Source organism: Rhincodon typus, chromosome 9 (assembly GCF_021869965.1).
Source record: "Rhincodon typus isolate 14 chromosome 9, sRhiTyp1.1, whole genome shotgun sequence".
Classification (NCBI taxonomy): domain Eukaryota; kingdom Metazoa; phylum Chordata; class Chondrichthyes; order Orectolobiformes; family Rhincodontidae; genus Rhincodon; species Rhincodon typus.
Window position 1 is genome coordinate 55,324,467 of NC_063340.1, and position 22,487 is coordinate 55,346,953.

General features: G+C 40.5%; 1 protein-coding gene across 7 annotated transcripts in view; it reads right to left on the reverse strand.

The window, feature by feature from the left end:
* LOC109917304 (G patch domain-containing protein 2-like) overlaps positions 1-22,487 on the reverse strand; it is a 163,307-nt gene that overhangs the window by 17,165 nt on the left and 123,655 nt on the right. For 6 of the 7 annotated variants that reach the window (XR_007262892.1, XM_048601125.1, XM_048601124.1 and 3 more), the window contains exon 3: positions 4,506-4,594. Coding sequence is in view for 6 of the 7 variants with exons in the window: in XM_048601125.1 (XP_048457082.1) it covers positions 4,506-4,594 (89 nt within the window). In the remaining variant the exon portion in view is untranslated. Of the gene's footprint in view, positions 1-3,924; positions 4,117-4,505; positions 4,595-22,487 lie in introns of those variants that run through there. The other variant, XM_048601128.1, reaches the window with a different exon arrangement.

Here is a 22,487-nt window from a genome sequence, read left to right on the forward strand (position 1 = left end):
ACACAACTCTGGAAATTGCTCTTGTTGAGATAGTCAGGGATGCTGATGGGTTCCTATTAGCTGATTTGATTTGTCTGTCCATTAGTGGCCATGTGTGTAGCTGTCTAGGTCCTAAACTCCTTCAGCATCTCTAAATTTCTACCTTGCTTTCCTTGTTTGCATCTCTCCTTAAAACCTATTTTCCTTAGTTTTTGGTTACTTGTCCTAATGTTTCCTTAAGTGGTTTGATGTGGATCTTTATTTGGAAGTGCTCCGTTGAGACTTTTCCATAAAAGGTGCTAGATAAATGCAATTTGTTGTCATTTCTGAGAGAGTTATCTCCAGTTATTTGTTGCTTTAAGTTGCAAGCTTCAAGTGTGCAAGCTTCTGCATGCAAACCCATCTGGTCAATGATGTTGTGACATTGGTTACGGAACTGAATAACAGTTAAATAGATTAAATTCATTTGAACATCTGTACCTGTGCAGGAGAAAACAGGTTAGGTTTAACTTTCAATATTGCCATTGAGCATAATATGGAATCTTTGTAAGAGTAGCTGAAGTACTTGCTGCACCTCCTCCTGAGACCATCATTTGGTAAATATTGTTGGTTTGGTGAGGAAACACTGCTTCTGGCAGGTTACCATACCTGAGAGTGATGAAAATTCAAACATGCAGCGTTTAAAAAACGATGTTACTTAAATGAACATGGATGTATGAGGCAGTGGTCATTCAAGGTAAAATGGAATGGTTGCCCTGAATATACTATTGTTAGTGAATCAGCAATCCATTCAACACTCCACATATTACTGTTCAGAATAATTTCACACCCACAGTATCTGAAAATACAATACCCAGCAGAGCCAACAGACCTTAAGCTTCATCCATGAAATTGGTGGTTGAGGCAGTAATTCGAACATAGCCTTCCCTACTTAAATACTGGTGTACACTGGAGAAATAGGATCAATAACCTGACAAGGGCAGGTGAGCAAATCCAGATATTTGCAACTACTTACATTTCATTAATTCATTTCCTTATCCATTATTCTCCTCCCCTACCAGTCCTTGGATCTCATGGAAACTCATTCATGCAAAGTTCAATATTTCCAACACTATTAACTATCACATTGTAAACATATTGCCTTTTATTTCCCTTTTATACATTCACGGGATGAGGGCCTCACTGGCTAGGCAGCATTTATTGCCCATCCCTTATGCCCAGAGGGCAGTTAAGAGTCAACCACATTGCTGTGGGTCTAGAGTCACATGTAGGCCAGACCAGGTAAGGATGGCAGTTTCCTTCCCTATGGGACATTCGTGAACCAGATGGGTTTTTCCCGACAATCGACAATGGATTCAGGGTCATCATTAGATTCTTAATTCCAGATATTTATTGAATTCAAATTCCACCATCAGCCATTGCGAGATTGGAATCCTGGTCCCCAGAACATTATCTGGGTCTCTGGATTAACAGTCCAGCGATAATATCACTAGGTTGTTGACTTGCTCGCCGAGCTGGCTTGTTTTTGCTCAGACGTTTCGTCACGATGCTAGGTGACATCATCAGCCGAGCCTCTGATGAGGCTTCAATGGAGGCTCCACTGATGATGTCACCTAGCATGGTGACTAAACGTCTGAACAAAAACAAGCCAGCTCGGCGAGCAAGTCAACAACCTCACCCACAACCCGAGCTACTGATCTTTGCCAAAACTTTAAATAATACCACTAGGCCATCGCCTATTGTATGGCGTCCTAGGGCATTTCTTTTAAAGGGAAATTCCACCTGTGAATTTCATTGTCACAACATTCATCACATCAGGAATCACAACTGCTGCTATTTCATCACTAATGGCATTATGACACTCAGCCAGTTCTAATGCCAATGCAATTATCCACTCAGGAGAAATCACCAATTTATTTATAATAGTTGCCACTGGTGAAACATCTGAATACTAAGACCATCCTCAATTTTGGACACTGCAAGGCACAAATATTCAAAACAGCTGCATTTAGGGAGCATTAATCTCCTGTAAATGCAGTGGAGATAATTTATAGTTTGAAATAATAACATTTAAATGGGAGGAGTCCAGTACTCTCGAATTGCAGGAAATTTCCCATGACTCTGGCATACTGGGAAATGTCACTGGAATCAAGCAGTAGGAATAGCTTCTGAAGATATGCTGGTTAGCAGTTAATGCTTGCTTAATAGATGGGTCAGCTGAGCACCACAGTTGCACATGGCTTTCAAGAGCTGGCTGCAATTATTTAATCTGTGGTGTATAGTAGTATCTCTGAACTTTTCTAGCACCAAGAGGCTGCAAATAGCGTGTGCAGATATAGCAGACTTCCACAGAATGGGACAAAGTCTGCTTTCTTTAAGCACCCTTCAGTGCCAGTATAAAAGGCAGCTAGAGTCATGGGAGAGCACTCATTACTAACCCTCCTGCCATTCCTACTGATTTATTTCATTTACACAATAAACGCTGCAATGTTAGGGTAGAAGTAGAGAGCACACCACTAACTGAGTCTGTTTCGTCAGAGTAATCGGAATCCTAAATTACCTTGAAGTAAATGGTAACTCGTGGTTCAGCAGAATTTCCAATGCCTATCCTAACTCCAATCAAAGGTCTTCAGTTTATTTATAAGAAGTTTTCTTTTCTGAGTTATTGTATTCAATTCTGTGGATCTGCAAAGTGTGTTCACTGGTAAAGTATGCTATTCTCAGCCTCTCTATAACTTTTCAGTAATTATCATTTACAATGCTTGAACACAGAAAAAATTAACCAACCACAACAGCGTGGATGAGTTAGTTGCAAGACCATGGACAGCGTGTAGAAGATCAACATGATATTCCTAATGACAGTTTTATGTACAAGAAAAGTTCATTAGAACAGAAAATTAATGAAGAAATCCAGTAGAGACATTCAATATTTTGAAATATTTTGACTGGGCAAGAATACATGCTTTGACTGAAAAGTCAGTGATCGTCATTTAAAACTAAGTAAGAAGAGAAAGTCATCACTGTGAGAAAGAGAAATCAGCTTTGGAGAGGTTTTATTATCTAGAGGATTGCTGGAGTATGAAGTAGGTTACTATAAAGAGTGATTTGTTTATTTATTTTTATTTATGTTCATGTGTTTATTAAATATGTTTATTTATTTTTAGTAGCAGCATGAAATGTCTTGCGTTACCTGAGGCTATGCCAGTTGTTGTTTCTTCTTACAGGATACTTCTGTCAGTCCAAAGAGATGTTCAACCAGCTACACATTTGAGCAACACTTTGTACGAGTTTCAGTGCTAATGTGATGCCAGGCACGCAGGCTGTGTTTTTCAGTGAATGGTTGATTGAATCAACAGTGCGTTCCTTCAGTTGTTCATAAAAGGCTAAGTATAGAGAGTACTCTGCCTGTCATTGCAAAACCAAAAAACAAAATCTCTACTGCTAGATACGATTGGACAGCACTTGCTGAACAACCCAGACTATCCTAATCTCTAAAACCAATTTAAGATAACCAATCAAACCCATAACATAGCTCATTTAGAAGGAACATGTACTCATATACAGAGACCCATTCTCTGCAAACAAAAGGAATATGTTTAAGCTTTGCACCTATATGGACAGCCTATGGATCCTGTGTGCTTTCTCCACAGTGTCATATCAGCTACAGTCAGCTTGCAAATCAATCTGTACCCTTTACTCCTGTACAATAAATTGTTGCAATTGTTTGAAATTTGGCATTCTTGTGTTTGCCTAATGATTGCAAAATGGAAAGATTTGTCAATTTGTCCTCTTTTCAGCAATATTCAAAAAGTTCAAAATGATTCTGACTGTTGTATGGGTTCAGATACCTCAGCGTTCTGGCCTATACTTGCATGCTGCAAGTGTCTCAGGTGGGCAACCTTTGATCTTCAAACAGACAATCCTCCAATTTGCTTTTCCCTTTAAATAAAACTGGTATAGTTAACTGGCATAATATGATAACAAGGCTACATGATAACAAGGCATTAACCTTCAGGCAGAGTTAGCAGTAAGTGACCAGCTACATGTTGATGCAACGACATTTCTTTCAGTCCACGTAGGGCTTTGTACACTGCCCAGACAAGATGTTCAACAATCAGCTTCTATGCTTTCAGAAACCTGAGTTAAAGGAAATGTGTATGTTTAAGGACAAAACAATCAGTTAGCTTGCTTTAAACTAATATGACAGACCTCCATACTGTTTGTTTTTAAATTTGATGAGAGTGATCTGCTTTCTTTGCTATAGACAGAGAAAAAGACAGGTGTGAAACATAAAGGGGGTAATAATGCTGCAAATGTGATGACAAATATTTTCACAAATTATGCTGCAAACAAAATCAGTGTCATGATTTAATCTCCTCTACAGTGTGGCAAACACTTCAATAGAAAGTAACACATAGAAACTTCTTAGGTTAAACTATTAAGATAAATAGTCCTTAAAATGGTTGTATTATTTTTAATCTCTAGCAAGTTTTAATGCATCGATTTTATTATGCCTCGCACAGTACCTGCTGTCGAAGGTCCAGGATGAGGTGCTGCTTTTCTTCTACGTTTGATATCTCCTGTACACAGAGATCCGAAATGAACGCTTTTTTGTCTGCAAGTAATTATCAAAGAAAGTTATTAACTGGGACAAAACACCACTGCCTGTCTCCATACAAACACAAAGCCTGTATGATCTAATGCTGAATCAAAACACCCACAATGAAGATGTAGCTGCATAATAAAGCTACCAATCTTGTTTATATCAAAACATAATTATGCTTTTGGACAACTACTCAGCAGCCAAGCTGCATCATAAATTGTTACCAGAATGAATAATATAAAAGGAATGCTTTTTAATTTTCAAAACTGGCAATCTTTCCAGCTCCACATAAAATCAAGCAGCACTGCTTTGACAGGCAAATGTTGGAGATTAATTATCTATAGGGATTACAATACAGTTGCTGAGATTTCAATTGGCCACTAATACTTCACTGTCAGCATCGCATTCATTAACGCACAAACGGGCAAAAATTGAAATGAATCTTTTAGATAGACCTCCAATTGAACCTGAAGACCCCATGAGCACCCAAGGTACAGGCTTAGCAGAGAGCTTTGCTTCAGTAATTTTGCAAAGAATTGATTATCTGTTATGCTGCATTGAGATATCTACACTATTGATCACGGAGATTAAGGTACTCAGGCATCTTTTATTTTCTCATAGAAAGACATGCTATACTTGCAACAAATAACACTAAGTAAGGACTACTTTGTTATTGTTGTCACTCTTCATGTAGAACACAGCAGTTACTTTTTAATTTAAAATCAATGACAGCCTGAAAGGCAGCCTCGTTCCATCAGCATAAATGAATCATTTATCTTTCCAAGGAATACTAGTTTGATCATCATACAAGGTGAGAGCAAAAAGTATATATTTTAATAACACGAAATGCTTCTGAATCACAATCGTCAACAATTATAATTTTGGTGAATTTGTTTTTCTTGTTTTCAAACAAATACCAGCAGGTTACACTTTTTTAACTGGATACAGTGGTGGAAAATGTTACACACAAACTTTATAGAAGGACATTTCAAATGCTATTCATCTATAATGAACAGCGTTCTTTTATTTATTAACTCATCCAGATTTTGAAAGATACAAAATAAATGTGAGTTTCCTTTATACTAATGTCAGCTGAAGGCCCCCTGTAAGTTTTTTTAACGATTTATTTGTACTTTGATATTTAACATCAATCCTTATGATCTGGGCCTTGTTAACTACAAAATATCGCTTCAAGATCAAAACATTGTAACACTTCTGGCTGGAAACCTATGCTTCACCTAACACGTATGAGAGAAAATTTCAAAAGATATTTCTAAAAGTAATCAAATAAATCAATTTTTAATGATAAAAATATTAGAATTCCAGCATCTCATTTTTATTCAGTTTTCTGAAATTCCAGTTCACCAAAGACAACTTTTGCAATTTGGAAGCTTAAAATACATGCAAGATAACAGCTTGGAAGTAGAGGTCTGAATTACACAAGGTACCAGATTCGCTACAACTACCTCCCTTACTAATGGGCTATTAATAGAGTGGAGATGGGATTTCTGCCCCTCAAGGTCAAGGAGGCTTGCAAAGGAGGGACCCCAACCCTCTGCCCACCAGCAGCTACTGAAGGGCCTCAATTGGCCTGCTAGCTGTCAGCATTGGTATAATTTAAGTGATGCAGTGCAGGTGGGATGGCAGCGAGCAATACACCCATTGAATTTAATGAGTCACCTTACCTTCAAATCCACTGGTGGGGTGGTGGGGTGGTGTGTGGTGGTGTGGTGTGGGGCGGGGCGATGACTAAACCCAGCCTATTATTCTTGAGAACGACAAAAGGAGTGCTTGTGTGTCATATCACAAAAATATATTGAAACACTGTTAAATTATTCATACACATAAACAATGTTGCATCATAAAAAGACAGCATATTGTAAACCATATATGATGATGAAGAACATCCAATTATCAGGAGTCATAGCTATGAACTATCTAAAACCTGCAGAAATCTCTGAAAACATGCCCCTTTAAGTTTTAGGGCAGTCTTCCTTCTACTGAAGAGAACACCTCTCTCTTTCTACTGTGTATTTCTCAATAATGGTAAAGGATAAATTTCAATGTCAATCACTTTACATATTTCAACTCCAACAACAAAGCTCAACTGGTATATTATGGGTGGAAGGTTTCGAACATCTGTGGAAGGCTATATCTGGAGAGGAGTTGTGCAACATTGAGTACCAATAGGCTATTTGAATGTGAGTTGTCTCTTTTCATAGAATAAGGGGAAAGAAGTTGGTGGCCAGATATATTTTATTCACATAATTAATATTATAAAGTCGATGCAAGCCATAAAATCAAAGAATAATATAGCATCAAAGGAGGCCTAATGGCCCAACATGTCTTTGTCAGTTTTTTTAGCATACCTACCGACCAAAATCCACTTCTCTTACTTCTCCAGTGCCCTAGGACCTTTCTTTTTGCCTTCAAGTACTGCATCTGCTTAACAACCTTTTGCAGGCAGTACATTCCAGATCACAAGGTTCTGGGTCAAGTAAAATGTTTTCTTATGTTGCTTTTGGCTTCTTTCATAATCACCTTAAGTCCATTTACCTTGACTACCAACACTTCTGTAACCAGACAGAATTATTCCTTTTTACTTTACCAAATCTCATCATAACTTTGAACACTTCTGATAAACAGGCTCTAAACTTTTCTGAACAAAATGTATCACTTTCCATTTCTCTGTGTTAAATCACATTTGCTGGAAATTTGCTCAATTCTGAAGTTTGTCTACGTTCTCTTGAAATCTGTTAAAATCCTCCACAACGTTTACTACAATTGCAAGTTTCATTTTATCAGCAAACTTTGCAATCATGTACTATATAACCATCTTAAGGTCATTCATATATATGGGCTTAACTGTTCTGATCTAGATTGGAATCGTTATTTCTAATCCAGATCAAATGAAAGGTTTCCACGAACCTTTCCAGGACTTTTCTAGTCAGACTTTTGTTGTGGGGTCCATCCCAACAGAGGTCCAGCATGCCATGCGGTTAGCACTGGAGTGAACTGTTGTCTAGGCCCGAAACATTGACCCTCCTGCTCCTCTGATGCTGCCTGACCTGCTGTGTTCTTCCAGCTCCACACTGTGTTGACTCTGACACCAGCATCTGCGGTTCTTGCTATCTCTGGGTGAGAAGTAGGTCGGCAGATATTGTGTCAAAGTGTACGGTAGTGTTCTGAGAGGTCCTGAGAACCTCTTTCAGGGTAAGCCTGGTCTCTAACTATTCAGATAACGGAAGATTTGGGCTATGAATACAGCAGTGGTCCTAATACCCTCTAAGGACCATCAGTGGCTCTCACTGCATGTTGGTGAAAAACAACCGTTTACCACTACTTTCCTACCTTCTATTCATTAGCCAATTTTGCACCCACATTACCTCTATCATTGTACTTCTAATGTTAGCAAACTTAAAAGCTGTAATGAGTCTAACAAACAATTTTTCCCTTTCTTTAGCTTTAGGCTTCTCCATACATTATTGATCAACATTCTGGAGGCACCATCTCTCGGGGGTGGGGGGTGGAGATAATGTTATACTGAAATCTTCGTTGTGTAGTTCACAAGAAAACATTAAACAACAACAGGCTACTCTGCTCACTAAATCATTTCTTATCATAGGCCATCTTTCCAGCAATTCTATGATGGATTTGATCCAATAATTTAAGGGGAAATACATACGTTTATTGCATGGGAGTATTTGACAACACTTTCTTCTTATTTGAATGATGTAGAAAATCCTGTACAGAACAAACACATTTACCTTCGAACAACAAACTTGAATGTAACTAATTTACATCAGCGATAAAGTAAAAATCAATTTTATGTTTTAACTAATCGTTTTGAAAGGTATGACCTCTTCTCAGGGATTAATATGTGCTACATTGGTTTATGTTATAGTTATACTGTCAGTTCTGATACAGCTAATAAATTCCTATTTTGAACACTGATTGCAATCAGACTGGCTTCAGTAATAGCAAAGGTCCAAGATATGCATTTCTGATGCACTCACAAAGCTTTATACTTTCCAAATATTGTAACAAAGCAGTAAGAATATCCAATTTTTGCCTAAAATTAAAATTATGCAATAAAAAGTTTTAAATCCACAAAGCTGTCCAATGTAATCTCACTGGACTTATATCGTAGCAGCTATGTACTAAGGTGCCAAATTTGACAACTGAATTATTTTGTTGTCTTTCATGTAGCACACCTGAAACTAATTCTCATCAATGTAAGAGTGGCAGTTAAAGAGATGTCTTTGAATATATACCTTTCAATTATTTTAGTCCAAACTGGAGTTACCTAAGTATTATGACCACTGGAATTATAAAGACTGAGAAAGGAGAGTATTTCCCAGGGTACACAAATAACCTTTGACATTTTGAACAGTCTGATGGCTCATCCTTGGGAACATTGGACATTCCTAGGCATTGCAGCCGACCTGGACCATTTTCAGCTTACCAACCAACAGTTATAGTGTATTAGGTCGAGTCAGAGTAAGAAGGAATGCAATAAGTTCCAAATTAGATTTACAGTACATGTTGGTGAACACATGGGGTGTCATAAATAAGATTGGTGAGCTGCAAGCATAGTTAGCCAAATGGAAATATGGGGCTAGAGTTTACGCTCTCCTTCTGGCAGGTTTGAAGGCAGGGTACTTGTAAAATCAAGCAGGTGGCATATTCCCCCATACTCAACATGTCGGACATTTTACAGGAGAGTAGGAGAGTCGTCAGATGTCCCCCCTGTCCTTGGTTCTATTGAAGCCACTGATGGCCAATTAATAGAAGAAGCAATAGACCATCACAATGTCTAAGACCTTGGCAGGGGGATATTACAGGGCATTACTGATTGCTCTAGGACCCTGACCCAGTGCCCTTTGAGTCTGTGCTTTCTCCATGAGGTTTTGTGTTGTCTGACATTGGTAAAGAGGGCATCTATGACTTAGATGATTCTGCAGAAGTCTGTTGCTGATCACGGCACTGATGCCTGTAATAATCTGCCCAAAGAGTCACAGTCTTTTTCACTATTGGCTTCAAAGTGTCCCAGCAACTGGTCTAACACCAAACATTTACTAAGGTCCAGTTTCATCCCTGAAAATCTGAAAAGTTCTTGGAAATTGGCCTTTAATGAACCCACAATGGCTTTAATTTCCTGCTATAAAAGGAACAGGCAAGATCCAGGTCCTGCTCCCTGCTTTGCCTTCAAGAATGCATAAGAGGATGGAAATGGAAACCAGACTTCTGACTGCATGTTTTTTACTATTGGGGCTAGTAAATTATAACCCAAGATGTTCAGGAAAGATAGGGAAGGAAAGGAGGAAGGATGGCAGTATTGATTAAGGAAAATATTATCCTGGACAGTCCATCTGGCCTTGGTGGGTTAAGGACCGAAGCTGTTAAGTTGGAGGTAAGAAACAATTGAGGTTTTGCCACATTGCTCAGCGTGTCTTATAGATGAATAACTAGTGGGAAAAAATAGAGGAGCAAATTTGCAAGGAAATTACAGAGATGCAAAAAACTATAAAGTTGCTATAACAGCAGACTCTACTTATCTTATTGTTGGCTAGAATAGTAATAGTGTAAAGGGCATAGAGGTGGGGAAATGGTTTTGGTATGCATTCAGGAGAATTTTCTCAGTTAGTATGTTTACAGACCAATAAGTAAGAAGGTACTGTTGGATTTGGGAAATGAGGTTTTACAAATGGATCAAATGCCAGTAGAAAATATTTAGGATACAGTGATCATAGTAAAAGGTTTATATTAACTATGCAAAAGAACAAAGAGGAGTCCAGAATAAGAACAATTTACCGGGGTGAGAACAGATCACTTCCAGGTAAATTGGAATCAAAAGCTGGCAAGCAAAACTATCACAGAACTATAGGCTGCCTTTAAAGAAGTGACTGTTCAGGCACAACTCAGATTTGCTGAAGAGGGAAAAGGTAAGACAACCTGAGCCAGAGCTTCCTAGATGATGGATGCCTGCGTAAAAATGCGAATGAGAACCAGCTTAAAGTTCAGAGGGAAAGTGAGAAAAGAAGCAAAGAGAAAACATGAAAAGAATTTGGTAGCTAACCTAAACGCAAATATAAAAGTTTTCTGTTTGCATATAAAAAGTAAAAAGGTAGCACACTGAGAATGGTGTAAATAGGGTCCAGAAAAGGGGAAATAAAGCCAGAGGACATGGCTAAGCTACTCAATGAATACTTCACACCTGTTTTTAAGGAAGACGATGCTGCTAAAGCCATTGTGGAAAAGAAGGTAGCTGATGTATATAATGGGCTAAAATTTGATAAAGGACAGAAATCAGGAATGCTGGATGTACTTTAAAGTTGATAAATCACAGGATTGCATCCAAGGATACTGAGGTAAGTAAGAGGAGAAATTGTAGAGACACTAGTTATAAGCTTTCAACCCCTGTTAGACACAGTGATGCTAACTCAGCAGAGGGAAATTTTAAAAGTTGCACTCTTGTTCAAAGTGTGTCCCAGTATGGGAAAGCTTCAAGAGATGTTAATAAGGGACAAAATTACTCATCACTTGGACAAATATAGATTAATTAAAGAAACTCAGGTTGGATTTATAAAAGGAAAATTGTGTTTAACTCAGTTGATTAAATAGTTGAATATGTAATAGAGAGGGTTGATGAGGGCACTGCAATTGATATAGTATACACAGCTTCCAAAAGGCATTTGATAGTGTTACAAACATGTTTATGTATATGCTAAAATGCTCAAACAGCAATAACATATTTTGAAATGTAAACTACTCTTGTAACGTAAGGAAATCTAGCAATAAATGTGCACACAATTTGGTACTGTAATATAATGACCAAATAATTGGTTTTAGTGACATTGTTTTAGAGACAAATACACAATTATTTTGCAATTACCCTGAAACCTTTAATGTTTCTTGAGAAGGGAGAGCAAGCTTCAGTTTAATGTCTCCTCCTCAAATGCATCTTTAATTATGTAGCATTTCTTCAGTCAGTTACTTACAAAATTTAAAAAATATTTAATTCTCTATATTTTACTTGACTTTAGTTTCTAACTATTTACCAACATTTCTAATATCTTCACATCAACAAAACCTTCCTTTCAGTAAAGTTTACTGTTAATACATGGCAACAAAAATGAGAAAGAAAGCTGGAAATACTCAGTGGGTCAGATAACATCTGGGGAAATAAAATCCAGGCAGTCGTTGCTTCAGCTATTTAGATCTTTTCTCAGGACCACAGAAAGATCTTAAGACATGAAGCACTGACTGGCTCATTGCTGTGTAATTTCAACTTTTTATGCTAACACCAGAAGAGCTGTAACTAAACCAACTGCTGCCTCCATCCAATGCAATCCTCAACAGGAAAGAACATTCCAAACTCCATGCCATGTTTATTTTGAAACTTTGTGATGAAACAATGAGGCAGTGAAAGGAACAAAAGAAGGGGTGTCGCAATATAATCAGGGAATCAATTACAGCAGTAATGAGGGATGATATCTTGGAAGGTTCCTCAAATGGAACCAAATGGGTAAAACTTAAAAACCAAAAAGGAGCAATTAAATTGCTGGGAGTGTACGAAAGGCTCCCTGACAATCTGAGAGAAACAGAGGAGCAGATATGTATTCACATTTCAGAGAAGTATAAAAGTAAAAAGTTAGTGACAGAATGGGATTTCAACTTCTGCAATGTTAACTGGGGTAGTATTAGTGTGAAATGTTTAGAGGAGCAAAATTCTTAAAATTCCTGGAGGCCTGGTATTCCAACCAAAACTCCAACAACAAACACGTTGAACTAGACCCTGTGTACAAACCACTTGGAAACAAAGCTGGAAGCAATACCAACCACCCCAGCAAGCCAAGGCATATAAATAACAAGTGGGACTGAACACTGACACTTCACCGGAGGCGCACTGACGATGTTACCTAGCAGGGTGACAAAACGTTTGCAACCAAACCCACTGGCTTGGCGAGCATGTCTACAACCTCAGAGTCTCCTTGGATTTCAGCAAGGCTTTTGATAAAGTCACACATGGGAGACTGATAGCAAAGGTAAGAGCCCATGGGGGCCAAGGAAACTTGGCTAAATGGATCCAAAATTGGCTGAGTGGCAGGACGCAGAGGGTGATGGTCAAGGGGTGTTTTTGTGTCTGGAAACCTGTATCTAATGATGTTTGGCAGGGATTAGTATTGGGGCCCTTGCCATTTGCGGTATATGTAAAGGATTTTGAATGTGGGAGGATGGATCAGTAAGTTCGGGTCTGATATGCAAATCGATCGCGTGGTAAAAAGTGAGGAGGATAGCCTTAGATTACAGGAGGCTACAGACGGGCTGGTCAGATTAGAATTCAGTCTGGATAAGTGTGAGATGATGAACTTGGGCAGAGCAAACAAAGCAAGGGAATAGATTATGAATGGTAGAACCCTGGGACGCACTGAGGATCAGAGGAACCTTGAAGTGCATGTCCACTGGTCCCTAAAGTGATTAAGAAGGCAGATAGTATACTTGCATTTATTAGCCAGGGCAGTGTGTTTAACAGCTGGAGGTTACATTGGAACCAAGCAAAAAAGTTGGTTAGGCCACAGCTTGAGTATTGTGTGCAGTTCCAGAATCCATACTGTAGGACAGATGAGATTCACTGGAGAGGATGCAGAGGAGTTTTACTGGGGTGTGGCTTGGGCTGTGGAGTTTTAGTTACGAAGACACTGAGATTGCTTTCCTTGAAATAGAGAGAGAGTGAGGAGGGTCATCATTGAGTTGTGCAAAATATGAGTATAAACAGTGTAGACAGGAAGGAACTTTTCCCCTTAGTGGAGGGATCAATGACCAAGGACCTAAGATTTAAGGTAAGTGGCAGGAGGTTTTGGCAGGATATGAGGAAAACTTTCTTCATTCAGTGTGCGTTGGGAATCTGAAACTCACTGTCTGTAAAATGTGGTGGAGGCAGAAACCTTCATAAGAAGTATTTAGTTGCACAAACGCAATGCCAAGGCTTGCAAGGCTACAGGCCAAGTGCTGGAAATGGGGTTAGAATAGTTACATAGTTGTCTTCTACTGGTGCAGACTCAAGGGGTTGAAGAATCTTTTTCTGTGCTATAGACCTCTGTGACTATGACTCTATGGAAATGACTCTCTATTGTTCATGATCATCCTGCATAACAATGTCAATGCCTGGCCTCCATACACAGTAAGCAAAAGTATGCAGCTTCTGGCCTTCTTTCTTAAATATGTTTAAATATTATTTGTTTTAACACTCAATGCCTTAAAACAAAATGGGATATTGCTGTGGAAAAACGGTCTTGAATTCTCTTGAAATATAAAGTATGTTAAGGGTTAAAACACTCGCTCCACTGGAAACACTCAGTAGCAGCAGTGTGTACCAGCTACAAGATGCACTGCAGAAATTCACCTTAGACTGCACCTTTAAAATAAACAACCATTTCTATTTAGAAGGACAAGGGCAGCAGAAACATGGGAAACTTACATGGAAATATATCGTAATTCCTTCAGTGTCATTGTGTCAAAATCGTGGAATTCCCTCCATAACTTATGTTCAAGAGGCAGTCCATAATCAACTTCTCAAAGGCAACTGGGGACAGACAATAAATGCTCACCCAGCCAATGACAGCCACATCCCGTGAGTGAACCAAAAAAACAATTCCAGCATCAGTGGCCCTTTGAGAAATCAAGATATTGTTTGTAGTTATAATGAATGAAACATTTTCCTAGCATGTAGAGTCAACTTAATTTCATTTTATCCCATCAGAAGAGAATTGAGGCTCAAATATTATGAGACTTATAGCTTACCTGTCTAAAGATAGGGATTAGGGCATTAAGCAACAACATATAAGTGTGGTCAAAACTGAATCCTGTGGACCAAACAAACAAGCAAAAGTTTCAGATCTCGAGTCTACATTGGTCCCAGCTTAATCTCAACTCCACACGAAATCTTCATGTATCAATGATGCCTCCTGCTAGCATCCTTTAATTTCACGTACAAACGTATGAGGGGCATAGGTAGGGTAGATAGGAAGAAGCTTTTCCCCTTAGTTAAAGGTGTTAATAACCCAGGGACATAGAGATGGATTTGAGGAAAAGATTTTTCACCCAGAGTGTGGGGGTATTCTGAAATTCACTGCTTGAAAGAGTAGGGGCAGGAACCCTCACAACATTTAAGAAGTATTCAGATGATGCCTTGAAACATATATAATGTTATGGGCCAAGTACTGCAAAATGGGATTAGGGTAGAAAGAGTAGTCACAGTGGGAGTAACCTGACACATTAAAGTGAAGTTGGTGACGAATTATAGCTATCAATTTTATCAATCCAGAAGGTCCACACCATCTCCCTAAATCCTGAAATGTTGCTTGAACTAATGAGCCCTGAGGTAAAGGAGGAGTACTACCAATGTGGCAAATTTAACATTTATTAATGGCTCCACTAGGATAAATGTTTGATTCTGTTCGTCTGCATGGAAGGAATGGAATGATCAGAGAAGCCACCTAACCCTAACACAATTGTCTGATGCGTCTTTACGCAGGATTTGTCAGACCATTTACCCATGTCAGGCTAGGTTAAGGCAGGAACAGCAAATTTCAGAAAAATATTTCAAAAGACGAAAGGAAAAAAAAATACAAAATTGAGTAAACTAAACTTAAATGAATAAAGTGTCCAGGGTAATTGTGAAAGTGAATATGGAGTTTGAAAACTCTGCTGCAATAGCAGCTGACATCCAGACATTATGAATGGAATGCAGGCCTTAATTGATTAAGTGCATCTGAAACAGTGTACTGTTTGAGTTTTATTCCAGAAATGCACACAATTGGCCAAAAGCCACTTCTACAATAAGGTTTTATATTATTTCAATGTTCTAAAACAGTCCAGGTCTCTTAAGAAAATTATTTTGAATCTGGGCATTTCGATTTCCTTAGGCAGAATGGTCTTCAGTCCCTTGCTGCAACTTCCAATAAATAAGCTATATTAAATTTTATTGTAGACTAGTCTTTGATTTTGGGTTCATTCTCGGGTGAAGTATTGGAAATTAAATTATATATAAAATTCAATCCCAGTACATTCTTATCCTAATAAATCTGGACACAAGATACAGTTTAGAAGATGAAGGGCTAGATATTAGATGTTGTAATGCCTATGTTATGCCTACACAATGAGCGCAATTGATTGATCCAATTGATTAAATGTTTAGCTATTTACATATGCAAATGAAAGGTTGAATGCTCCTTCTGGGAAATTGAACATCAGAGAGGTTTTAAACGACATTCATGATTTGTGGCAAAGCAGCATTTACTGGCCAGCCTCAATTGTTCTCGAGAAGGTGGTGATGAGCTGCCTCCTTCAAGTACTGCAGTTTCTGTGGTAACTGTAATCCTCCTGTGACTTTTTCAGAACAGTTTGGTATGACAACTGGTTTGTGAGGCATTTTAAAAAGGTAGTTAATGATCAACCACATTGCTGTTGTGTGGAATTATGGGGAGCTCAGACCTGGTGTAGACAGCAGATTTCTTAAGCTAAAGGAAAATACTGAACCAGAGAGAATTTTATGTGATGGTTCCGCTCCTTTAAGAGAGATGTATTCTGTCTTGTTTCTCTTACAGAGAGGTGTTCCCACAGTGATACCAAATATTTCCTTCAGACAGGCAGTTGCTTTACAGCTTTTGAATTCTCCCTGGGTGTCCGTTTTTTAACTGAGCCAAAAGAAACATGAGTGGACGGGGTCAGGGCTCACACAGACCCAGGAAGGTTATTAGTTTTACTTTCAGTTAGTTGAAGGTCTGCTAGCTGTTGAAAGCTGCTAGACGAAAGTCTTAGATGGAAAGTTCCTCTTCAAAATCAAAAGGGGCAGATTGCTTTTTCCTTCTGGACTGGAGAGAGTCAGCACGTGAGAATCCTAATTGTTTTGCTGAATTGTATCTTTGCCAAAGGGTGTGCAGCCTACATTGCAACAAGCGATAATCAGTGGTGAAATAATACATTATCTTGTTAGGTACTTCAATAGAATTAATGCTACGCCAATTCTTTTTTTCTGAATTTTAACTGTGTTGTAAGAAAAAGAAGTGTTTTGACAAAGCCGAGTGGTGGACCAATTGAATCACATCTGTAACACAGTACCTTACACTTGCTTTAAAATAAATATAAAAGTTGGGGTCTAGGATATCTCCTTACTATATTTGGAAGGGGGTGGTTGTCTGATGTGGTCCTTAACATTTACAATAGGTAGTTGCATGGTCACCTTTACTGAGAATAGATTTCTGTTCCAGATTTATTGAATTAATTGAATAGTGCCACACAACATGATACAGGTTATTCTCAATGTGAAGGTGGGATCCGTCTCCACAAGGACATGGTCACTCTTACCAATACTATCATGGACAGATGTATTGGCGACAGGCAGATTGGTCAGGATGAGATCAAGTATGCTTTTCCCTCTTGTTGGCACTCTTACCACCTGCTGCAGATCCAGCTTAGCAGTTATGGTCTTTGACAAGATCAGTCAGTAGTGGCGAAGCTGAGCCATTCTTGGTGGTGCACATTAAAGTTCCCCATTCAGAGTACATTCTATGCCCTTCCATAACCCTTTGGGGAGAGGGGGACAGTGGTGTTATGTGATATTAAGGAGATTACCTCACCCACGTTTGACCTGAGAGACTTCATGGGGCTCAGGGTCAATGCTGAGGACACATGGAGAAACACCTTCCCAAGTGCATGTCACTGTACCATCACCTCTGCTGGGTCTACCCTGCCAGTGGGATTCAAAATACCCACGGATGGTGTTGGTGTTGTCTGGGACCTTGTATTATTCCATGATTAGGACTACATCAGGTTGTTGCTTGCTTAGTGTGTGACACAGCTCTCCTAGTTTTGATACTACCTCCCAGATATGGGTAAGAAGGACTTTGCAATTTTGACAGGGCTGAGTTTGCTGAAGTGATTTCAGGTGCCTCGGTCGATGTCAGATAGTCAGTGCAGTTTCATTCCTTTTTTTGGAGACATTCTAATCGTTGATACAATCAAATGACATTTCTCTGTGGTGAACCACAGCCCGTCTATAGCTGCTCTCCCTCTCCTGCATTTTGGCAGATTTTCTATGAATGGGATATTTCAGGGATATCTTCTGGCCCTTGCCCTTTCAAATGTGAATCATACGGGCTTTCTACCAAGATAGTTAATCAACATTATTATTTGTGAGACCTCAACGTTCTTTCACCCTGCCAGTAAATGGCCAGTTCAAACAACAACTATTAGTGACCAGACTTTGTTTTGGGACTTCAGAGACTCACAAGGGTGAATCATACTTCTTTGTTCAGTGTTTGTTTCGTTGAGTTTCATGGAGTGTTTCTCGTCTGAAATCAAGCAAGATCTCTTGCAGTATCTTGCTAAATTCACCACATTAACTACCTGCCTTGCCCTACAGCTCTCCTCTCTCTCAATTCTAGCCCCATTCTACCACTTTCCATTCCAGGAACAACTTGCCACAGCTGGGATATCCTGGGATTGACCAGCATCCCTGGTGTTGGTGCCAACTTTACAAGGTCATTGTGTACTCTGACTGTTAGTTCAAAGTGCTCTGCATGGGTTACGACATTTGGCCCAGACACGGTGGAGAAGGAAAGATTGGCACCCTATTTTATGAGCAGGGCCTTGGTGGACAGGGTGGTGCAGTGGTGGGATCCTCTTTTCCACTAGGACCAGCAAAGAAAGCCAGGACACCACAGCATGCTAGCCTGGTCCAAGGTGTTGCCCCCCACCCCCCACCACCCCCTGCTCCACCATTGCGCTCCTGGTTCAGTGCAGTTAGCTTAATTGACTGGAGGCTGGTTTGTGATGCAGAGTAATTGCCAACAGCATGGGTTCAATTCCCACACTGGCTGAGGTTACCATGAAGGACTACACTTCTCAACCTCTCCCCTCAACTGAGGTGTGGTGACCCTCAGGTTAAGCCACCACCAGTCATCTTTCTCTAATGAGATAATTAAAGAAATCAGACTACGGCAAATGTACTTTTTATCTGCAGTCTCCGTGAACTGGAGCAATGACCAGCAGCACAGGAAGAAGGTCAATGACCTTTTCCATTCTGCCAGAGTACCTGCCACCATCTTCTCTCTGATCTCTACCGGACACACCTCCCACCAAGCAGCATATTTACTGCTCTCACTACCGTCTGCAACAGCTCCCCTCACTTGCTGACACCCACTCCAATTCCGAGCCCACAAACCCTGTATGCTGTCTGGGTTTGCCTAAACACTCACCAGGGACATCGCCACATCTGTGGCAAAAGTAACAGTTGCGACACCCACTTTCATCTCCCTTAATACCTGCCTCTTTCATTTTGGATAGAAATACCCAAGACAAGTGATGGACTACCTGACATTTGGTTCTTCACCTCTTAAAGGGAGAGGATCCTGACTGCGTCAAGTGGCTGCCCACCGGTCTCCAAGATTCTGGACTGGCATTGGATGTTTCACTTTCTGATTTTGTGTCTAAACTAAGTGGCATGGCAATACAGCAGTACTGTGATCCTCGTATCTCTAGCTGAAGGGGCAAAGTGCAAAAAGGGAAGGCAAGGTGAGGCAGGAATGCTGTGAGCATCCAGATTGGCTCAGAGTGAGTGAGTGCTAAAAGAGCACACAAACAGCCCAGAGATGTGGCCGTTCCAGTCCATGTATTGGGTGCATCCCTGAGTGCAAGGTATCTTTGCTGAAACATTACAGTGACAGTTGCTGTTGCGCTCTGAGGTGCAGCATTAAAGTGTAGAAGCTTTCAGTAACAATGGCGGAGATGTACCATGAGGTTGTTGGAGGCTGGCATGTCGTATGTGTAGTTCATGCCCATAGAACGCGTCCTGAAATTTTGATGCCTGATGTCCAAAATGGAGATCTCTTGGAGCAAGTGACAATCTGAAGTCACCAGGTACCTGCTCTGACTCCATTTTAACAAAGCTGCATAGTATTGAGGCAGGGTGTGCTGTAAATAAGGTTGTCAACCGGTAATAATTCCCCTCAATAGGCAAAACTTGCCATGCCTGAGCAAGAATCTTGCCTTGACACTTGGAACTTAGTTAAAAGATGCAGCAAGTTACTCTTGTTAATTATCACCTTTCTCACCATAGCCCACATTGTTCAGGCCCCTATGAGATTCCACTCACAGTCTAGCCACTGTTACCATATAGGCTGCTGTTATTGTCTCCAAACGTAAACACCTTGCACCAGGCCAACCAATTTGGTCTCCCTCAGTCTCTAGCAATCAAACCAAACAGTTTCATTGTCAGGAGGACTCCAGAATAAATTAAATGACCTCCCATCTCTTTGTTTTTAGTTTAAAGCCACAGCTAAAACATAGCAATCTTTAAACCTCACAATTGTAACAATAAGTGTCAATGCAGTCAGGTTCTAAGAACTGCACCAATTTCTCTCAGTCAGTAAAGGAGTCTGTGGCCATAGATGGCTGCTTGCTGTACCTGGGGACCTTTATTTTCCTGAAGCTCCCATAGTGATGCATCTTTGTAAAATTCATTCAAAATAATCAGCAATCCAGGTAAGGGCTTCTTCCTATTGCTGCTAATACTTTACCAGCGGTGATGGCCCACTGGGGACTTGGGAATGGGCGGTGCCTTTGATTGATTTATTGTCATGTGCACCGGAGTACAGTGAAAAGTTTGTTTACAAACAGGACAGGCAGATCATAGTAAGCAAGGACGTACAGATCAAAGGTTGTAAAATAACTTAGACACAGGCATACAGGTTACATTGCACAAGGCGAGTGCTAGGAGAGATCAACATTAGCAAGATCAGCGTTATTTGAGGCTAGACAGTCCATTCATCAGTCTTATAACAGCTGGGAAGAAGCTATTTTTGAAACTGCTGGTGCGTGTGTTCAAGTTTCTGTATCTTCTGCCTGACAGAAGAGGTTCTACAAGATCATTACCAGGGTGTGATGGATCTTTGATGATGTTGGCAACCTTTCTGCACTAACGAGCTGTGTAAATGGAGTCCATGGATAGAAGGTTGGCTTCTGTGATGGTCTGGGCTGTGCACACAACCTTCTGTAGTTTCTTATGGACCTGGGTAGAGCAGTTGCTGTACTAGGCCTTTATACACCCGGACAGTATGCTTTCAATGGTGCATCTGTAGAAGTTGGTGAAGGCTCTTATGGACATGACAAATTGCCTGAGCTGCCTGAGCAGGCTGTTGTGCCTTCTTGACTGTTGCATCTATGTGGGAAGTCCAGGACAGGTTGTCGGTTATTATCACTCTGAGGAACTCTTCTCCATCCTCTCAACCTCAGTTCTGTTGATGTAGATGGGGACGTGTTCTCCTCCTTCCTTTCTGAAGTCAATGATCAGTTCTTTAGTTTTGCCGACATTGAAAGAAAGTTTGTTCTCATTGTGGTTTGCCACCAAGCCCTCTATCTCCCTTCAGTACTTTGACTCGTCATTGTCAGATATCCGTTCTACTATGGTGGTGTCATCAGTGAACTTGTAGACGGCGCTTGTTTGGAATTTGGTAACACAGTCGTGGGTGTACAAGGAGTACATTTCAGGGCTGATAACGCATCCTTGGGGGGCTCCAGTGTTAAGTGTTGAGTGTTATTGTGGAGGAAGTGCAGTTACCTATCTTCACTGATTACGGCCTGTGGGTCAGAAAGCTGAGGATCCAGTTGTAGAGGGCAGAGCTGAGATCAAGGTCTCAAGTTTTGAGATCAGTCTGGAGGGGATAATGGTGCTGAAGGTGGAGTTGTAGTCAATGAGCAGGAGTCTGACGTAAGTGTCTTTGTTGTCCAGATGTTCCAGGGATGAGTGCAGGGCTAGAGATATGGCATCCACTGTGGAGCTGTTATGCTGTTAGGCAAAATATAGGGGATTGAGGCAGGCTGGGAGACTGGAGTTGATGTGGGCCATGACCCATGTTGGTCTTCTTGAAGCAGGTGGGGACTTCGGCATGTAAAGATGTTGGTGAATATCTCTATCAGTTGGTCCACACAGGATCTGAGTGCTCGAGCGGGGACACCACCTGGGCCCGTCACTTTCCTTGGGTTGACTCCCAGGAAAACCGATCTGATGTCTGCAGCGGTGACAGAGGGCACAAGTGTGTCCGGGGCTGTCAGGGCAGGTGACACCATGCCACTGGCATTGTGCTGGAACCGAGCACAGAAAGCATTGAGCGTGTCAGGGAGGGATGTGTCATTGTCTGCTATCTTGCTCTGCTTCGTTTTGTATCCTTTAATGTTGTTTAGGCACTCTGTGGCCCCAAGGCAGGAAAGGGCTGCCGCCACTTACTTACTCCCCCTTCCAACTATAATACCATTCGCCAGGGCCTCCTGTCATATTCCACTGAGCTTGTATCATTTACTTGCTTCTCTGGCTTTCATTGCTTCTCCAGACTGGGGTTGGCTGCAGTTCCAACAGTGCTTCAGTGGGTAAAAATCACAACCCCAGGTAACTAGTGTAGTGGTTTTTGGCCAGTTTGTGGTGGTCTCTCAGCCTGGCAAGGCCTCGGCATGGACGTCCGGTTTCGAGGTGATTTCAGAGCGACCTCCCAGCCTCCCAAACCCTGAGGTGAAGCCAGGCGTGGTCTGCAGTCAAGGCTCGGTGTGGATTGGAGGCTAGGTGCTAGCATGGATTGGGTCGGAAGACTGTTGTTCTGAATGCTTTTTAAACTCCATTTTCTAATTTATTCCTAAAATCTGCAATGCTGGACTTTTTTACTTCTCTATTTTTCCAAGAACTGCAACTGAAAAAAACTATACCTAAGGACCTTTGTACCTAAGATGGTGCCTAAGCAGCGACTTACACACTTTTCATTGTACTCACTTTAGTAAATGTGACAATATAGCTAATTCTAATTCAACTAACTGTCTCCGTAGGGACATAAAACAGAATTGGATGGTAGTGATA